The sequence below is a fragment of the Bos indicus x Bos taurus genome, chromosome 4 (assembly GCF_003369695.1).
Source record: "Bos indicus x Bos taurus breed Angus x Brahman F1 hybrid chromosome 4, Bos_hybrid_MaternalHap_v2.0, whole genome shotgun sequence".
Classification (NCBI taxonomy): Eukaryota; Metazoa; Chordata; class Mammalia; order Artiodactyla; family Bovidae; genus Bos; species Bos indicus x Bos taurus.
In genome coordinates this window covers 79,439,209-79,460,258 of record NC_040079.1, presented here as the reverse complement: position 1 = coordinate 79,460,258, position 21,050 = coordinate 79,439,209, and the positions used below count along the sequence as shown (strand labels likewise).

Genomic DNA, 21,050 nt, shown 5'->3' with positions numbered 1-21,050 from the left:
CAAAGCTTCCTTGAAAAGTAGAATCATACAGAAAACAATTTTCATTATCTCTGCTCACTACTAAAATTTGTTTTGTTAGGACTAGTTACAAGCAGTTTTTACATGTTCAAAAATGTTTCTCATATGTGTGGGCATTATGTACATGTGTGACTGTGCATTGCTGAAAAAGAGAAGTATTTAATTCCCTTCTTGGTGTTCAACAGTATCAAATTTATTTTAAATTGCCTGTTTTATACAGTATTCACTAAATATTAATCAAGTGACATTAACAAAATCAAGGTGATGAATTATTCTTTGAAAATATTGATAAAACTTTGTCCTCTTTCTTAAGTCTTTTGGTGGTTTTTACTTTCCACACTCATAACAGCTCATGTCCTTGACTTTATCTAGCAAAATTGCATAAACCTGCTGGACCTACACAAACATAATAGGAAACATAGTCTAAAATACTGGTAAATAAATTTTCAGATACAATGCATAAAAAGCATGAAGTCCCTAAAAATTTACACTGGAAATAAAGAGTAAATAAATACGTATATATGAAATAAAATGTATTGATTATTTTAGGCTATTTCAAATGCTCATGTCAGGGTGATTTCTTATGGTGAACGATGTTGGATTTGTGATTTCTGAAGAAGATTTAGCTTAGGAACAAGGGACCAGGCTTCAGACACTCAGAATTTTGTGTGGCAGAAGTTTATTACAATGAAAAAGGACAGAGGAAGCTTCTGACATAGACATCAGAAGGGGGTCGGAGACTGCCCCTCTTGCTAGTCTTGTCAAGGCCTTATATACTTTTTCAGTTGGTTACTAACAATAGAATGATCTTACCAGACCCACTCCCACCATATCCATCTTAAGATAATAGGACTAACAATAGTACTGGAGTGGGGTGCCATTGCCTTCTCCGAGAAAGGTCTTACCAGACCCCAAAGAAGATGTCCTTTTCATCATAGGGGACTAGAATGCAAAAGTAGGAAGTCAAGAGATAACTGGACTAACAGGCAAGTTTGGCCTTGGAATACAACATGAAGCAGGGCAAAGACTAATAGAGTTTTCCCAAGAGAACACACTGGTCATAGCAAACACCCTCTTGGAACGACACAAGAGAAGACTACACATGGACATCACCAGATGGTCATACCAAAATCAGATTGATTATATTCTTTGCAACAGAGATGGAGAAGCTCTATACAATCAGCAAAAACAAGATTGGGAGCCGACTGTGGCTCAGATCATGAACTCCTTATTGCCAAATTCAGACTTAAATTGAAGAAAGTAGCAAAACCACTAGGCCATTCACGAATGACCTAAATCAAATCCATTACAATTATACAGTGGAAGTAACAAATAGATTCAAGGGATACGATCTGACAGAGTACCTGAAGAACTATGCACAGAGGTTCGTGCCATTGTACAGGAGGCAGTGATCAAGACCATCTCCAAGAAAAAGAAATGCAAAAAAGCAAAATAGTTGTCTGAGGAGGCCTTACAAATAGCTGAGAAAAGAGGAGAAGCTAAAGGCAAAGGTGAAAAGACATACCCACTTAAATGCAGAGTTCCAAATAATAGCAAGGAGAGATAAGAAACCTTTCCTCATTGATCAATGCAAAGAAATAGAGGAAAACAATAGAATTGGAAAGACTAGAGATCTCTTCAAGAAAATTAGAGATACCAAGAGAACATTTCATGCAAAGATGGGCCTGATAAAGGACAGAAAAGTATGAACCTAACAGAAGCAGAAGATATTAAGAAGAGGTGGCAAGAATACATAGATGAACTATACAACAAATATTTTCATGATCCAGATAACCATGATGTTGTGATCACTCACCTATAGCCAGACATCCTGGAATGCGAAGTCAAGTGGGCCTTAGGAAGCATTACTATGAACAAAGGTAGTGGAGGTGATGGAATTCAATTGAATTGTTTCAAAGCATAAAAGATGATGCTGTTAAAGTACTGCATTCAGTATGCCAGCAATTTTGGAAAACTCAACAGTGGCCACAGCACTGGACAAGATCAGTTTTCATTCCAGTCCCAAAGAAAGGTAATGCCAAAGACTACCACACAATTTCACTCATCTCACACACTAGCAAAGTAATGCTCAAAATTCTCCAAGCCAGGCTTCAACAGTACGTGAACTGTGAGTTTCCAGATATTCAAGCTGGATTTGGAAAAGGCAGAAGAACCAGAGATCAAATTGCCAACATCCTCTGGATCATTGAAAAATCAAGAGAGTTCCAGAAAAACATCTACTTCTGCTTTATTGACTACACAAAGGCCTTTGACTGTGTGGATCACATCAGTGTGGAAAATTCTTCAAGGGATTGGAATACCAGACCACCTTACCTGCCTCCTGAGAAATCTGTATGCAGGTCAAGAAGCAACAGTTAGAACTGGTCATGGAACAACAGACTGGTTCCAAATTGGAAAAGGAATATGTCAAGGTTGTATATTGACACCGTGCTTATTTAACTTGTATACAGAGTACATTATGAGAAATGCTGAGCTGGATGAAGCACAAGCTGGAATCAAGATTGCTGGGAGAAATATCAATAACATCAGATACACAGATGATACCACCCTTATGGCAGAAAGTGAGGAGGAACTAAAGAGCCTCTTGATTAAAGTGAAAGAGGAGAGCAAAAATGCTGGCTTAAAACTAAAACCAATACAATATTGTAAATTAAAAAAAAAAAAAAAAAAGACTTTGAACTTAAAAAAAAAACCTCAACACCCAAAAAACAATGATCACGGCATCCGGTCCCATCACTTCATGGTAAATAGATGGGGAAACAATGGAAACAGTGACAGACTTTATTTTTTTGGACTCCAAAATCACTGCAGATGGTGACTGCAGCCATGAAATTAAAAGATGCTTGTTCCTTGGAAAAAAAGCTATGATCAACCTAGACAGCATATTAAAAAGCAGAGACATTAATTTGCTGACAAAAGTCCATATAATCAAAGCTATGATTTTTCCAGTAATCAATATGGATGTGAGAATTGGACTGTAAAGAAAGCTGAGCACAGAAGAATTGATGCTTTTGAACTGTGGTGTTGGAGAAGACTCTTGAGAGTCCCTTGGAGAGCAAGATCAAATCAGTCAATCCTAAAGGAAATCTGTCCTGAATATTCACTGGAAGGACTAATGCTGAAGGTGAAGCTCCAGTACTTTGGCCACCCGATGCAAAGAACTGACTCATTGGAAAAGACCCTAATGGGAAAGATTAAAGGCAGGAGGAGAAGGGGAAGACACAGGATGAGATGGTTGGATGGCATCAACTTGATGGACATGAGCTTGAACAAGCTCCAGGAGTGGACAGGGAAGGTACAGGGAAGCCTGGCTTGCTGCAGTCCATCGGTTGCAAAAAGTCCACAGGACTACGCTCCTGAACTGAACTGAACCAGACCCACTCCTACATAAGATAACAGGATTAGTTCTTGTTAAGAAGGAGAAACACATCCTTGAGCAAGATACATTGTTGTTATATAATCATTTGTACAGAGCTTAAGGAAAAATATACCCTTGAGCAAGATGAGTTGTTTTGTTGTATAATCATTGTCTCTGGGCTTAAAGAAAATAAAGTCTTATGTGACTAAGAAAAAGAAATATAGAAAAAAGTCTGTCTTTTTCTCCTCCTTGAGAGCTCTGGACCCCTTTCTCCTCCTTGAGGGCCCCAGACTCATTATCAACCTATGTAAGAATTAACTCCTCAAGGGTACCATCTTTTAGAATCAAAAGATAACATAGAATCTCAACTCTGTACTTTAAAAATTAGATAACATGAGATTATTTTCTGATCTTTTAGAATTAAGCACTTTAATTCTTTTTTAAAAATGGCTGTTGTATACAGGTAATAACTTTCAATTTGGTATTTCTTAAATGAAGCAAGTAATCTGCAGTGGCTTCAATAAAAGTAAATAAAAGTTGACAAGTTCTAAACTGTATGTATTTTTAAAATAACAGAATTAATCTAAGTGCTCCTAAGGCAGGGGTAAGGCACTTTGTGCTCTGGGATTATACAGAATTCACAGGGGCAATACCTACTGTTGACCACTTTGCCTGTTCTTTTGTCTCTGCATTCAGATTCTCTATAAAGCAAATTTACTGTTTAATCTGTAATCTCTATTGTAAAGATTAAATCTCTCTGAGCTCTGACCTTTGGAAGTATTTGTCCTGTGCTTGTCACCCAGTTGTATCTGACTCTTTGCGACCCCATGGACTGTAGTCTGCCAGGCTCCTTTGTCCATGGGATTCTCCAGGCAAGAATACTGGAGTGCCTAATTCAAATCGCTTATTAAACCTTGGAACTTTTTTCTCCTAAGGTATACATTTCTATCAGTAACACAATTGGCCATCTTGCAGTCTGCTATTTTTACTCTTCTCTCTCTCTCCCCTTTTAGTCCCTTTATCCTATTGCATCTCATCAACCATTAGTTCTAAAATATCCACCACTCTAGACAGAGTGCATTTTGTTATGTACACACTGTGCAAAGATCTTTATAAAAGGGAATCTTAAATTCTCCTTGAAAGTGATCATGTCCTACCTAACTTTTGTTGGTTTTCTTGTTTTTAGTCTCCTCAATTTCCAACACTTTATATTTCAGAATTATACAGTTCGAGACTATGGAAAGTATCTAGTCTCTCCAGATTGCCTACGTTTGGAAATTGGCTCATCCTCTTTTTGGCTAGGTGAGAGTGCAAGTCAGTTTAAGCTCTTGTGACTGTAAAATGGGAAAAATAATAATATGTTCTCATAGGTATTTGTGAGGACTAGATGAATATTTATGCATATTGCTTGCTTGCTAAATCTCTTCAGTCATGTCCGACTCTTTGTGACCCCATGGCCAGTAGCCCACCAGTCTCCGCTGTCAATGGAATTCTCCATGCAAGAATACTGGAGTGAGTAGCCATTCTGTTCTCTGGATGAAGCTGTTAGTAGTAGAAATAGCATGTCTGTGAGCGACGTGGCATGCTGCAGTCCATGAAGTCACAAAGAGTTGAACATGACTTAGCGACTGAAAAACAAAATATACTAAATGCAAAGTAATTTAGGGTTATTTAATGAAGCTCTTTTGTTGTTGTTCAACTCTTTGCTACCCCATGGACTGCAGCATGCCAGGCTTCCCTATCCTCCAAGGTCTCCTAGAATTTTCTTAAACTCATGTCCGTTGAGTTGTTAATGTTATCCAACCATCTCATCCTGTGTCACTCCCTTCTCCTTCTGCCTTTCTGCCATTAGTTCCTCTTTGCTTTCTGCCATTAGAGTGGTATCATCTGCTTGTCTCAGGTTGTTGATATTTCTCCCGGCAATCTTGAGTCCAACTTCTGATTCATCCAGCCCAGCATTTTGCAGGATATACACTGCATAGAAGTTAAATGAGCAGGGTGATGATATACAGCCTTGTCGTACTCCTTTCCCAATTTTGAACCAGTCTGTTGTTTCATGTCCTGTTCTAACTATTGCTTCTTGACCTGTGTATGAGTTTCTCAGGAGGAAGGTAAGGTGGTCTGGTATTTCCATCTCTTGAAAAAATTTCCAGTTTGTTGTAAACCACAGTCAAAAGGTTTAACATAGTCAGAGAAGGCAGAGGTAGAAGGTTTTTTTTCTGAAATTCTCTTGCTTTTTCTGTGATTCAATGGATGCTGGCAATTTGATCTCTGGTTCCTCTGCCTTTTCTAAACTCAGCTTGTACATTAGGAAGTTCTTATTCTAAACTCAGCTTGTACATTAGGAAGTTCTTAGTTCATGTAGTGTTGAGGCTTGGCTTGAGGGATTTTGAGCGTTATCTTGCTAGCATGTGAAAGGAGCATAATTGTATGGTAGTTTGAAGTTTTTTGGCATTGCCCTTCTTTGGGATTGGAATGAAAACTGACCTTTCCCAATCCTGTGGCCACTGTTGAGTTTTCCAAATTTGCTGGCATATTAAGTGCAGCACATTAACAGCATCATCTTTTAGCATTTGAAATAGCTTAGCTAGAATTCTGTCACCTCCATTAGTTTTGTTTGTAGTAATAGTTCCTTAAGGTCCACTTGACTTCACACTCTAAGATGTCTGGTTTTAGATGAGTGATCACACTTCTGTGGTTATCTGGGTCATAAGGTATTTTTTGTATAGTTCTGTGTATTCTTGCCACCTGTTCTTAATCTCGTCTACTTCTGTTGAGTCCTAGCCATTTCTGTCCTTTATTGTGCCCATTTTTGCATGAAATGTTCCCTTGGTATCTCTGATTTTCTTGAAGAGATCTCTAGTCTTTCTAGTTCTATTGTTTTCCTCTACTTTGCATTGTTCACTTTAGGATGGCTTTCCTGTTCTCCTTTCTGTTCTCTGTAGCTCTGCATTCAGACGGATATATCTTTCTCTTTCCCCTTTGCCTTTTGCTTCTCTTTTTTTCTCAGCTATTTTAAGGCTTCCTCTTGCAATCATTTGCCTTGTTACATTTCTTTTTCTTGGGGATGGTTTTGGTAATCACCTCTGGTATAATGTTATGGGCCTCCATCCATAGTTCCTCAGACACTCTTGTCTACCAAATCTAATCTCTTGAATCTATTTGTCACACTCCACTGTGTAATCATAAGGCATGTGATTTAGGTCATACATGAATGGCCTAGTGGTTTTCCCTAGTTTCTCCCATTTAAGCCTGAATTTTGCAATAAGGAGCTAATTATCTGAGCCATAGTCAGATCCAGGTCTTGTTTTTGCTGACTACATAGAGCTTCTCTCTTTTTGGCTGCAAAGAATATAATCGTTCTAATTTTGGTATTGACCATTTTGAGATGTCTGTGTGTAGCGTCATCTCTTGTATTGTTGGTAAAGTGTGTTTGCTATGGCCAGTGTGTTCTCTTGAGGCAACTATGCCTGCTGCTAAGTTGCTTCAGTCGTGTCCGACTCTGTGCGACCCCATAGACGGCAGCCCACCGGGCTCCCCTGTCCCTTGATATCAATCTCTAAATGCAGATTTTTATATCCAATATATAATGGAAAATAAACACCAACTACTATTGTCTGTCCCATCATTAATTAAATATTCTGATACTCAGTTCAGTTCAGTCTCTCAGTCATGTCCAACTTTTTGCAAACCCATGGACTGCAGGACACCAGGCTTCCCTGTCCATCACCAACTCCAGGAGCCTACCCACACTCATGTCCGTCGCATCAGTGATGCCTTCCAATCATCTCATCCTCTGTCATCCCCTTCTCCTGCCTTCAATCTTTCTCAGCATCAGGGAGTTTTCCAGTGAGTCGATTCTTTGCGTCAGGTTGCCAAAATATTGGGGTTTCAGTTTCACCTATTCTGATATTCAAAGCATCCTAAATCTTACCCTCATTGTTCTCTTTTTAATCTTCTCTCTTCTTAAGCCTATATTTTTGGCACATTTTCTACACTTGTCCTTCCCTTCTCACAACGTTTAGTTACATTTGCACTACTTTATCCATTATATTAGCCTGTTCTTTGACCCCTTTATTTGCAGCCCTCTTTGGATGTTCAAAGTTTTATACTTCAAAATTAAACTCAAGTCTCACATTTTTACTGAAGTTATTTATTGCTCTGAGAAAGTTCTCTTTCTAAATTACATTTATATAGCCTCCAATTAAAATAAATTTATATTAAGCAAATAAATTACATTTATGTTTCCATATTATATACTTTAGAATTCAATGGTAAAATTTCACAGGTCTCCTTTTTTTTTTTTTTAACTAATACACTTTTTCCCCAATTGAAAGATATTTCTTGAAGTAAATATTTATTTTATTCTGTCTTAGTCTCTATGCAAAAGCAAATTTCTAATGTCTGAAAACTCCTATTTCCTCAGGATTAGCATTGTGAATTTAGAGGGAAAATATTAAATAAACACTAAAGAAATCAGAGGGCTTCCCTGGTGACTCAGCAGGTAAAGAATCTGCCTGCAGTGTGGAGGACCTGGGTTTGATCCCTGGGTTGAGAAGATCCCCTGAAGGAGGAAAAGGCAACCCACTGTAGTATTCTGGCCTGGAGAATTCCATGGACTTTATAGTCCATGGGGTTGCAAAGAGTCAGACATGACTGAGCGGCTAACTTAGAACTAGAAAATTGATAGTACACCTTTCTTGTCATCTAATGAGAATCTATGTCTATACTATCTTGAATAATAAAAGAATAGATTACCACTGTTGAAATATTTATCATCAATTATATATTGGAAAAGTAATCTTAATATAAAATATGATGCACTGGAAGATTATTGTGACTTTTCTACTCTGAAGACTTTCCATAATATGAGTTATAGACTCTGTGTTAGAACTGACTCTGTTTTCTCTAAAGAAAATGTTGTTGTACAAAGTCTGTATATCAAGTCACTGTATTTTTAGTTAAAACTATAGCCTTTTTGTTAAGTATATGATGGGATATGTCCTACATTTCATTTCTGAAAGTATTTTCTGGGAGTCAAGTTTAAAGCTTCATCAAAAGGAAATAAGACAGTCATATATTACACGTATTTTAAAAAGCAGTATGGTAAGTACAAGGTTTTTACCAGTTTTTCCAGATATTCATGTGTTAATATTAACTATAATTATGCTTAAGTTATATATAAGAAATGTGATTTTACTTTTTTCAGTATTAACCAGAGTACAGCTACTTTTCTAAATGTACTGTCACAAAATACAGTTACTTGTTTCTTATTCAAAAACATATCAGTATATTCTGTGGACATAATTAAAAGCAATTAATAATCAGTTAAGAGATACAGAAAATAAGTAGATCTAAAATATATCAAAAAGTCATTGTGAGAGGAGGAGAATACAAATGCAGGATTTTGAAAATGCATTTGAAAATGAGATCAACAACCTAAGACAATAGTGCATATGTAAATAGACTACTATACAATTACCACATGGTAATCACAAACCAAAGATCTAAAACACATATACATATGAAAAAGAAAAAGGAGGAAATCATAACAATAAAAAGTCAGAAAGTCAGAAAGTGAAGTCACTCAGTCGTGTCCGACTCCTTGTGACCCCATGGACTGTAGCCCACCAGGCTCCTCCATCCATGGGATTTTCCAGGAAGAATACTGGAGTGGGTTGTCATGCCCTTCTCCAGGGGATCTTCCCAACCCAGGGAACGAACCCAGTTCTTCTGCACTGTAGGCATACGCTTTACCATCTGAGCCACCAGGGAAGTCCCATAACAGTAAAGATAGGCATCAAATCATAAGAGAAGAGAGCAAAAGAAGAAAGAGAAAAATAAAGTCCTACAAAAACATATCCATAATATTAACAAATGGCAACAAGAACTTAGATATCAATAATTACATTAAATATATATGGACTTAATGTTTCAGACAAAAAATAGAATGTCTAAATGGATACTAAAACAGACCCATATACATGTTGTGATATGAGATTCACTTCAGATCTAAAGATACACAGACTAAAACGAGGGATGGAAAAGGGTATTCCATGCAAATGAAATGCAAAAGAAAGCCAGAATAGCAATACTTACATCAGACAAAATGGATTTAAAAATATAGACTGTTATAAGACACAGAGAAAGATACTCCATAATGATCTAGGGATCAATCCAAGAAGATATAATATTTGTAAATATATATTTGCCCAACATCAGTTTCAGTTCAGTCGCTCAGTTGTGTCCGACTCTTTGCGACCCCATGAATCGCAGCATGCCAGGCCTCCCTGTCCATCACCAACTCCCGGAGTTCACTCAGACTCACGTCCATCAAGTCTGTGATGCCATCCAGCCATCTCATCCTCTGTCGTCCCCTTCTCCTCCTGCCCCCAATCCCTCATAGGAGCACACAAACATATAAGGCACATATAAATGGACATAAAAGGAGAAATCAACAATAACACAACAATAATAGAGGACTTTAACGACCCTCTTACATCATACACATCATCCATATAGAAAATCAATCCGAAAACATTGGCCTTAAATGATACATTAGACCAAATGGGCTTACTTGATATATTATGTGTGTATCAGATCAGATCAGATCAGATCAAATCAGTCGCTTAGTCGTGTCTGACTCTTTGTGACCCCATGAATCTCAGCAGGCAAGGCCTCCCTGTCCATCACCAACTCCCGGAGTTCACTCAGACTCACGTCCATCAAGTCAGTGATGCCATCCAGCCATCTCATCCTCTGTCATCCCCTTCTCCTCTTGCCCCCAATCCCTCCCAGCATCAGAGTCTTTTCCAACGAGTCAACTCTTCACATGAGGTGGCCAAAGTACTGGAGTTTCAGCTTTAGCATCATTCCTTCCAAAGAAATCCCAGGGCTGATCTCCTTCAGAATGGACTGGTTGGATCTCCTTGCAGTCCAAGGGACTCTCAAGAGTCTTTTCCAGCACCACAGTTCAAAAGCATCAATTCTTCAGCGCTCAGCCTTCTTCACAGTCCAACTCTCACATCCATACATGACCACAGGAAAAACCATAGTGTTGACTAGACGTACATATATGTATATACATATATGAACATTCCACTCAAAAACAGAATATACTTTCATTTCAGTTGCATGTGGAACACTGTCCAGGAGAAATTCCATACTAGGTTACAAAAGAAACCTTGATAAATGTAAGAAAATTTAAATACTTTTAAGCACCTTTCCCAACAATGTGATGAGACTTGAAATAAACTGAAAGAAGAAAAAAAAAAAACTGCAGAAATTTTCTTAAAAAATCACAGAGAAGCTAAACAGTATGATACTAAACAACCAATGGATTACTGAAGAACTCAAAGAGGAAATAAAAAATTACCTAGAGACAAATGAAAATGAAAACATGATCCAAAATCAGTGGTTTGCAGCAAAGGCAGTTTTAAGAGGAAAGTTTACAAATTTACCTTAGGAAACAAGAAAAAAATCTCAAACAACCTAAACTTACACCTAAAGAAACTAAAGAAAGAAGAACAAAAAGTAGAAGGGAAGGAATCATAAACATCAGAAATAGAAACTTAAAAAATACAGAAGATCAATGGAACTAAAAGCTGACTCTTTGAAAAGATAAAGTTGATAATCCTTTAGCCAGACTCATCAAGAAAAAAACAGAAATGATCTAAATCAGTAAAATTAGAAATGTAAAAGTGGAAGTTATCACTGACACCATAGAAGTACAAAAGATCATAAGAGGCTACTGTGAACAACTGTGCCAATAAAATGGACAGCCTAATCTAAGAAAAGACAAATTCTAGATACAGTATCTCAAGACTAAACCAAGAAGAAATAAAAAATATGAAAAGACCAATTACCAGTAATGAATTGAATCAGCAAATTAAAAACTCCCAACAAATAAAAGTATAGGATCTGATGGCCTTGAAGTTGAACTCTGCTAAACACTTACAGCCATGGTAACTACCTCTCCTTCTGAGACTAGTCCCAAAAATTTCAGAGGAAGGAATACTTCTGAACTCATTCTATGAGGCCAGCATCACCCTGATACCAAAACCAGAGAAACCAAGTAAAAGAAAAAAAAAGGGAACCAAAAGTCAATATCACTGATGAACATAAATGTAAACACCCTTAACAATATAGTAATGGAATGTAACAATACATTAAAAGGATCATCCATATGATCAGGTGGCATTTATTCTGGTGATGGAAGGATTTTTCACTATCTTCAAATCAACCAATGTGATATACCATATTAACTAATGAAGAATGACAACTGTATGATAATCTCAATAGTTGCAGGAAACTTTTTAGATAAAATTTGACATCCATTTATGATAAAAATTTGCCAGGAGGTAGGCATAGAGGTAACCTCCTCAACATAATAAAGGCGTGATCCATCATAGCTAACATCATACTCAATGAAGAGAAGCTGAAAGTATTTCCTCTAAGATAAGGAACAAGACAAAGATGAACACTATTTCCACTTCTGTTCAATGTAGTTTTGGAAGTCCTAGCTGTACCAGAGAAGAAAGGAAAGAAAAGGAAATTGGAAAGGAAGAAGTAAAACTGTTACTTTTACAGATGACATATATTATGCATAGAAAATCTTAAACATGCCATCTAGAAAACTACTAGAGTTCATCAGTGAATTCAGTAAACATTCAGGATAGAAAATTAATATACAGAAATCTGTTGCATTTCTATACACTTAACAGTGAACTATCAGAAAGGGAAATTAAGGAAACAGTCCTATTTACCATTGCATCAAAAAAGATATAATACCTAGAAATAAATCTACCTCAGGAGATAACAGACCTATACTTGGAAAGCTGAGAGACAGATAAAGAATATACAAGCAGATACAAAGATACTGTGTTCTTGGATTGGATGAAATAACATTATTAAAATGACCATACTACCCAAGGCAGACTAGAGATTCAGTGTAATCCCTACTAAGTAGCAATGGCATTTTTCAGAGTAGTACAACAAATAATTTGAAAATCTGTATAGAAACAAGAAGTTCCCAAATAGCCAAAACAATATTGAGAAAAAAAAAATGGAGCTGGAATTATCAAGCTTCCTGAGTTCAGAGAATTATACAAAGCTGCAATAATGAAAATAGTATTGTACTGTCACAAAAAACAGACATATAGATGAAAGGAGCAGAATAGAGAACCCAGAAATAAATCCACACATCTATGATCAATCAGTCTTCAACAGAGGAGGCAAGAACTTACAATGAAAGTGAAAGTGTTAGTCACTCAGTCATGTCCAACTCTTTGTGATCCCATGGACTGTAATCCTCTAAGATCCTCTGTCCATGGGATTTCCCAGACAAGAATACTGGAGTGGGTAGCCATTCCTTTCTCCAGGGGATCTTCCTAACCCAGGGACCAATGCGGGGTTGCTTGTTTTGCAGGCAATTTCTTTAGCATCTGATCACCAGGAAAAGAAGACCGTTTCTTCACCAATTGGTGCTGGGAAAGCTGAATAGTCTCATTATAGATTAATGAAATTAGAACACTCCGTCATACCATATACAAAAATAAGCTCAAAATGGATTAAAGACCTAAACTTAAAGCTGTATACCCATGAAACTTTTAGAAGGAAAGGTAGATAGGACACTGTGACATAAATCCCTTTCTTTCTGTCTCCAAAAGCAAAGGAATAAAAATGAATATTAAAAAAATGAGACCCAGTTTTCTTAAAAGCTTTGGTACAGCAAAGGAAAGATTGCTGAAGTGAAGACAGCTTACTGAAGGGGAGAAACTGTTTAAAAATGATAAGACCGTGGGTAAGAGGTTAATGTCAAAAATATATAGATATCTCATGCAACTCAATATAAAAAAAGAAAAAACAGAACAATCCATTTTAAAAATAGGCAAAAGAACTTAGTATATTTTTAAAATTTTATTTATTTTTACTGAAGTATAATTGATTTATAATGTTCTTAATTTCTATATAGAGCATGTGTGTGTTAGTCACTCATTTGTGTCTGATTCTCCGCAATATCATGGACTACAGCCCTCCAGGTTCCTCTGTCCATGGGATTCTCCAGGCAAGAATACGAAGTGGATTGCCATTTCCTTCTCCATATAGAGCATAGTGATTCAGTTATACCTAAATATACATTCTTTTTAAATAGTCTTTTCCATTATTATCTATCATGGGATATATTTTAAAATTGGAGGACACTCACCTTAGAATGTTGCATTAGTTTCTGCTGTACAGTGTTAATCAGCTATATACATCTGTCCTCTCCCTCCCGCTGCCTCCCGCATCCCACCCCTCTAGATCATCACTGAGCACCATACTGAGTTCCCTGTGTTACACAGCAGCTTCCCACTAGCTATCTGTTTCATACATGATTTTATATATATATATATATATGTATAAATATATATCTTTATACATATATATATATATATAAATGCTACTCTCTCAATTTGTCCTGCCTTCTTCCTCCACTATATCCACAAGTCTCCCCTACATCTGCATCTTTATTCCTGCCGTGAAAATAGATTCATCAGTACCATTTGTCTAGATTCCATATATATATGTGTGTGTATGTGTGTTCATATTAGTTTTCTCTTTCTGACTTACTTCACTCTGAATGACAGACTCTAGATTCATCCACATCACTGCAAATGACCCAGTTTCACTTCTTTATGCTAATGCTATGCTATGCTAAGTCACTTCAGTCGTGTCCAACTCTGTGCGACCCCATAGACGGCAGCCCACCAGGCTCCCCCATCCCTGGGATTCTCCAGGCAAGAACACTGGAGTGGGTTGCCATTTCCTTCTCCAATGCATGAAAGTGAAAAGTGAAAGTGAAGTCGCTCAGTCATGTCCGACTCTTAGCGACCCCATGGACTGCAGCCTACCAGGCTCCTCCATCCATGGGATTTTCCAAGCAAGAGTACTGGAGTGGGGTGCCATTGCCTTCTCTGCACTTCTTTATATGGCTATATAATATTCCATAGTATATGTGTACCTTAATTTCTTTATCCATTAATCTCTCAATGGATATCTAGGTTGTTTCCATGTCCTGGCTATTGTAAATAGTGCTGCAGTGAACATTGGTGCCAGGCATCCTAGAATGTGAAGTCAAGTGGGTCTTAGGAAACATCACTACAAACAAAGCTAGTGGAGGTGATGGAATTCCAGTTGAGCTATTTCAAATCCTGAAAGATGATGCTGTGAAAGTGCTGCACTCAATATGCCAGCCAATTTGGAAAACTCAGCAGTGGCCACAGGACTGGAAAAGGTCAGTTTTCATTCCAATCCCAAAGAATGTTAAAACTACTGCACAATTGCACTCATCTCACATGGTAGCAAGGTAATGCTCAAAATTCTCCAAGCCAGGCTTCAGCAATACGTGAACCATGAACTTCCAGGTGTTCAAGCTGGTTTTAGAAAAGGCAGAGGAATCAGAGATCAAATTGCCAACATCTGCTGGACCATCAAAAAAGCAAGAGAGTTCCAGAAAAACATCTATTTCTGCCTTATTAACTATGCCAAAGCCTTTGACTGTGTGATTCACAATAAATGGTGGAATATTCTGAAAGAGATGGGAATACCAGAGTACCTGATCTGCCTCTTGAGAAATTTGTATGCAGGTCAGGAAGCAACAGTTAGAACTGGACATGGTAAAACCGACTGGTTCCAAATAGGAAAAGGAGTATGTCAGGCTGTATATTGTCACCCTGCTTATTTAACTTATATGCAGAGTACATCATGAGAAGTGCTGGGCTGGAAGAAGCACAGGCTGGAATTAAGATTGCCGGGAGAAATATCAATAACCTCAGATATGCAGATGACACCACCCTTATGGCAGAAAGTGAAGAAGAGCTAAAGAGCCTCTTGATGAAAGTGAAAGAGGAGAGTGAAAAAGTTGACTTAAAGCTCAACATTCAGAAAACTTAGATCATGGCATCTGGTCCCATCACTTCATGGCAAATAAATGGGGAAACAGTGGCTGACTTTTTATTTTTCTGGGCTCCAAAATCACTGCAGATGGTGATTGCAGCCATGAAATTAAAAGATGCTTACTCCTTGGAAGGAAGATTATGACCAACCTAGATAGCATATTCAAAAGCAGAGACATTACTTTGCCAACAAAGGTCCGTCTAGTCAAGGCTATGGTTTTTCCAGTAGTCATGTATGGATGTGAGAGTTGGAGTATAGAGAAAGCTGAGTGCTGAAGAATTGATGCTTTTGAACTGTGGTGTTGGAGAAGACTCTTGAGAGTCCCTTGGACTGTAAGGAGATCCAACCAGTCAATGCTAAAGGAAATCAGTCCTGAATATTCATTGGAAGGATTGATGCTGAAGCTGAAGTTGCAATATCTTGGCCACCTCATGTGAAGAGCTGACTCATTTGAAAAGAGCCTGATTCTGGGAAAGATTGAGGGCAGGAGGAGAAGGGGACAACAAAGGATGACATGGTTGGATGGCATCACGACTCAATGGACATGAGTTTGGGTAAACTCCTGGAGTTGGTGATGGATAGGGAGGCATGGCATGCTGCGGTTAATGGGGTTGCAAAGAATCGAACACGACTGAGTGACTGAACTGAATGTTGGTGTACTTGTGTCTTTTTTTTTTAATTTATTTTTAATTGGAGAATAACTGCTTTACAGTGTTGGGTTGGTTTCTGCCATATATCAACATGAATCAGCTACAGGTATACATATGTTTCCTCCCTCTTCAACCTTCCTCCCACCTTTTACCCATCTATTTATCACAGAGCAGCAGGTGGAGCTCCCTGCATTATACCACGACTTCACATTAACTATCTGTTTTGCATATGGTAATATATATATTTCAGTGCTCTTCTCTGTTTGTCCCATATTCTCCTTCCACCTCTGTGTCCATAAGTCTAGTCTCTATGTCTGAGTTTCTGTTCCTGCCCTGCAAATAGGTTGATCAGTACCATTTTTATAGATTCTATATATATGCATTAATATACAATATTTGGTTTTCTATTTCTGACTTACTTCACTCTGTGTAGCAGGCTCTAGATTCATCCACCTCACTAGAACTGACTCAAATCTATTGCTTTTTATGGCTGAGTAATATTTCATTGTATATATGTATCACTTCTTTATCTATTCATCTTGTCAACAAGCATCTAGGTTGTTTCCATGTCCTGGCTATTGTAAATAGTGCTTCAGTGAACACTGGGGTACATGTGTCTATTTCATTTATGGTTTTCTCAGGACGTATGCCCAGTAGTGGGATTGCTGGATCGTGTGGTAGTTTTATTCCTAGTTTTTTAAAGAAATGTCCGTACTGTTTGCCATAGTAGCTGAATCAATCTACATTCTCACCAGCAGTGCTAGAGGGTTCCCTTTTCTCCACATTCTCTCCAGCATTTATTGTTTGGAGAGGAAATACAGATGGCCAACATCATGTAACATGCTCAACCTTATTAATAGTCAGATCAGATCAGTCACTCAGTCGTGTCTGACTCTTTGAGACCCCATGAATCGCAGCACGCCAGGCCTCCCTGTCCATCACCAACTCCCGGAGTTCACTCAGACTCACGTCCATCGAGTCAGTGATGCCATCCAGCCATCTCATCCTCTGTTGTCCCCCTCTCCTCCTGCCCCTAATCCCTCCCAGCATCAGAGTCTTTTCCAATGAGTCAACTCTTCGCATGAGGTGGCCAAAGTACTGGAGTTTCAGCTTTAGCATCATTCCTTCCAAAGAAATCCCAGGGCTGATCTCCTTCTGAATGGACTGGTTGGATCTCCTTGCAGTCCAAGGGACTGTCAAGAGTCTTCTCCAACACCACAGTTCAAAAGCATCTATTCTTCGGCGCTCAGCCTTCTTCATAGTCCAACTCTCACATCCATACATGACCACAGGAAAAACCATAGCCTTGACTAGACGAACCTTTGTTGGCAAAGTAATGTCTCTGCTTTTGAATATGCTATCTAGGTTGGTCATAACTTTCCTTCCAAGGAGTAAGCATCTTTTAATTTCATGGCTGCAGTCACCATCTGTAGTGATTTTGGAGCCCAGAAAAATAAAGTCTGACACTGTTTCCACTGTTTCCCCATCTATTTCCCATGAAGTGGTGGGACTGGATGCCATGATCTTCGTTTTCTGAATGTTGAGCTTTAAGCCAACTTTTTCACTCTCCACTTTCACTTTCATCAAGAGGCTTTTTAGTTCCTCTTAATAGTCAGGAAAATATAAATCAAAACCACAATGATATATCACCTCACACCTGTCAAAATGGCTATCAGTATAAAAGCACAAATAACATAATGTTGGTGAGAAAAGGTAACCCTAATTCATTATCACTGATAATGTAAATTTGTTCAGCCACTGTAGAAAACAGTGTGGAGATTTCTTACAAAACTGAAAATAGAATTATCATATGACTCAGAAATTACACTCCTGGATACATAGATGAAAAACCCGCTAATCTGAGAGCATACATGTACCCTAATATTCAAAATTGCATTATTTTCAGCTGCCAAGACATGGAAGCATCTTCAGTTCCATCAACAGATAAATGGATGAAGAAAATGTGGTATATATGCACAAAGGAATAGTTCTCAATTATAAAAAAAGCAATTTAACCATGTTCAATGTAGATGGACTTGGAGGGCCTTAACCTAAGTGAAATAAGACAGAAAAAGACAAATATTGTATGATGTCACTTATATGTGGAGTGTAAAAAAATACAGCAAACTGGTGGGGGGGGGTGGGGAACAGGAAAAAAAAAGAAAAGGGAGAAGACTCACAGACACAGAAAACAAACTAGTGGTTACCAGTGAGGAGAAGGAAGGAGAGGGACAATACAGAAATAGGGGGAAAATGGTTATTATGAGATTATATGAAATCATGTATGTGAAACTTGAAAATTTCAAAGCACAATAGAGTTTAAGAATCTTTCAATAAAAATGGTATATATGTATACAAAAAAAGCATATAACATATTCTTTGGACATACTTAAAAGCAATGACACGTTCTAGATACTACTTGTACCTTTTTAACTGTCTTCTGAATAAGCATGTCTCCAACTGGCACTAGAATACCACCAAACACAGCCAGGACTGCACCGATGGCAGCACCAGTGATGAGCCCACAGTTTCGATCACAGCCCATTTCTTGTTTAGGGGAAAAGCTAAGATTCAGCACCTGTTTCTTTCAAACTCTCAGGTCTGATGAAGGTGGTTTACAAGTGGTCTGGTTCTATCATTGGAAGGAGATCATAAAACAGAAGCATAAATATCAGTACAATTATCAAAGTACAAGAAAAACATACAACTGAAACAGATAATTTTGCCAGTTATAAATAAATAATTTTTTTAAAGAAAACTTTCTAGGTCTTACCCTTTTCTTGATTTGAGCTACCTACCAGTGATAGAAATAATAAATATTGTCACATAGAGCATTTCTTTAAATTCTACTTTTTAAAATGTTCTTCTTTGAATGATTCACATACTGAAATCTTACCTAAGGAAATCGTGCTTACTGTACTCTCACCTTTTGCCTTCTTTTGTCAGCCTGAGACACTTATAGGTAACCTCACCCTTTATCCGGAGAAGGCAATGGCACCCCACTCCAGTACTCTTGCCTGGAAAATCCCATGGGTGGAGGAGCCTGGTGGGCTGCAGTCCATGGGGTCGCTAAGAGTCGGACACGACTGAGCGACTTCACTTTCTCTTTTCACTTTCATGCATTGGAGAAGGAAATGGCAACCCACTCCGGTGTTCTTGCCTGGAGAATCCCAGGGACGGAGAAGCCTGTGGGCTGCCGTCTCTGGGGTCGCACAGAGTCGGACACGACTGACGCGACTTAGCAGCAGCACCCTTTGTCTTGCTTCTACACCCTACCTGGAGTTCTCCTGCAAACTGAATGCGAGTGTACAGATGTGTTTTCCTTCTAAATGCTAAGCGAGTGTGGTGACAAGTATTTTCTTTACTGTACATTCTTCACAAGTAGAAAGATACAGATTTTACAGGCAATGATATGATGAGTCTCAGAAGGAATCAATTCTTCTAATAATTGTAAGCTATCAGTTAAAACAAAAATGCATCTGTGAACTGGGAAAATACATTGTCCAGAAAATTAATACTAGATTGCTCTCTACTGTCATCAAAATTGTAAACGTTATTTAAAGAAAATTTCATTTTCACGAGTATTTAGTTCATGCTTAAATTCTTTCTTACATTTGAAAATATTGCAGTTTTAAGAAGACTATTTTCAATTTCATTTTTAATAATGCCTTTTAGATAGTCTAACGGTGAAAAGAATTTCAAGAAATATTTAAGGTAGTTGTTGACTAGCTTCTGTGACAGGCCTTGTTTTCTTACAAATCTCGTGTGTAGTGTGTGTGTGTGTATACACATATATATAAAAAACACATTTGAGTGGAATACAGTTCTTTTTGCCATGGGCAACTGATTTGTGCCAATTCTGTTAAAATCAACTACGTGGTGTGAGTATGTGTTTTACCTAGTCAGTCTCATCTTTGGTATATTTATATGAGATATGCATATTTCATAAAAATTGCAAGAAAATACTTAGTGGAATGAATAGGTCCTATTGTAACACATAATTTATTATTCTAACATTTGAAAACATACTCATTTGAGCTATTTTGGTTACAGAAGAATTTTTTTTAAATCGAGTTGACCTGACATTGATAAACAAGGTGTGCTTTGTAACTTTTAATCAAATATTCCCTACTTCAAAATGCCCCAGCCAAGAAAAACAAAAATGCCAACAGAATGAAGGCTGTAGACAAAAAAGACATACATATAGTATTTTTGTCAAGCTTATAAATATAATATTAATTATATTTTTGTTGTGGTCTTACATTTTCCCTTCCACAGCTTTGTTGTGGTAGTATCATTCTTATGAATTTATTAGTATTTTTTCCACTTTAGTAATCATTTTTTTTCATAATTATTTCATATGTGGCTAAGAAAATAAGGGAAATTAGACTTTCCACAAAATTTGGACAGAAAAAAATGTTAGAAAAATTTTCATGGTAATGTGTTAATTTTTTGCTTTTATCTATTAAGATCTTCCTGTACCTGTCTTAGGATCAGTTCAGTTCAGTCACTCAGTCGTGTCCAACTCTGCGACCCCATGAATCACAGCACACCAGGCCTCCCTGCCCATCACCAACTCCCAGAGTTCGCTCAAACTCATGTCCATTAAGTTGGTGATGCCATCCAGCCATCTCATGCTCTGTCATCCCCTTCTCCTCCTGCCCCCAATCCCTCCCAGCATCAGGGTCTTTTCCAATGAGTCAGCTCTTCGCATAAGGTAGCCAAAGTACTGGAGTTTCAGCTTCAGCATCAGTCCTTCCAGTGAACACCCGGGACTAATCTCCTTTAGGATGGACTGGTTGGATCTCCTTGCAGTCCAAGGGAACTCTCAAGAGTCTTCTCCAATACCACAGTTCAAAAGCATCAATTCTTCGGTGCTCAGCTTTCTTCACAGTCCAACTCTCACATCCATACATGACCACTGGAAAAACCATAGCCTTGATTAAACGGACCTTTGTTGGCAAAGTAATGTCTCTCCTTTTGAATATGCTATCTAGGTTGGTCATAACTTTCCTTCCAAGGAGTAAGTGTCTTTTAACTTCATGGCTACAATCACCATTTGCAGT

The 21,050-nt window shown here is 37.9% G+C and overlaps 1 protein-coding gene across 1 annotated transcript in view; it reads right to left on the bottom strand.

Annotated features, from left to right (window-relative positions):
- LOC113890914 (platelet glycoprotein 4-like) overlaps positions 1-18,529 on the bottom strand; it is a 58,418-nt gene extending 39,889 nt beyond the window's left edge. Inside the window, 1 exon segment of the mRNA XM_027538438.1 lies at positions 18,410-18,529. Within this exon segment, the coding sequence (XP_027394239.1) occupies positions 18,410-18,529 (120 nt within the window).
- Positions 18,530-21,050: the final 2,521 nt, after the last annotated feature.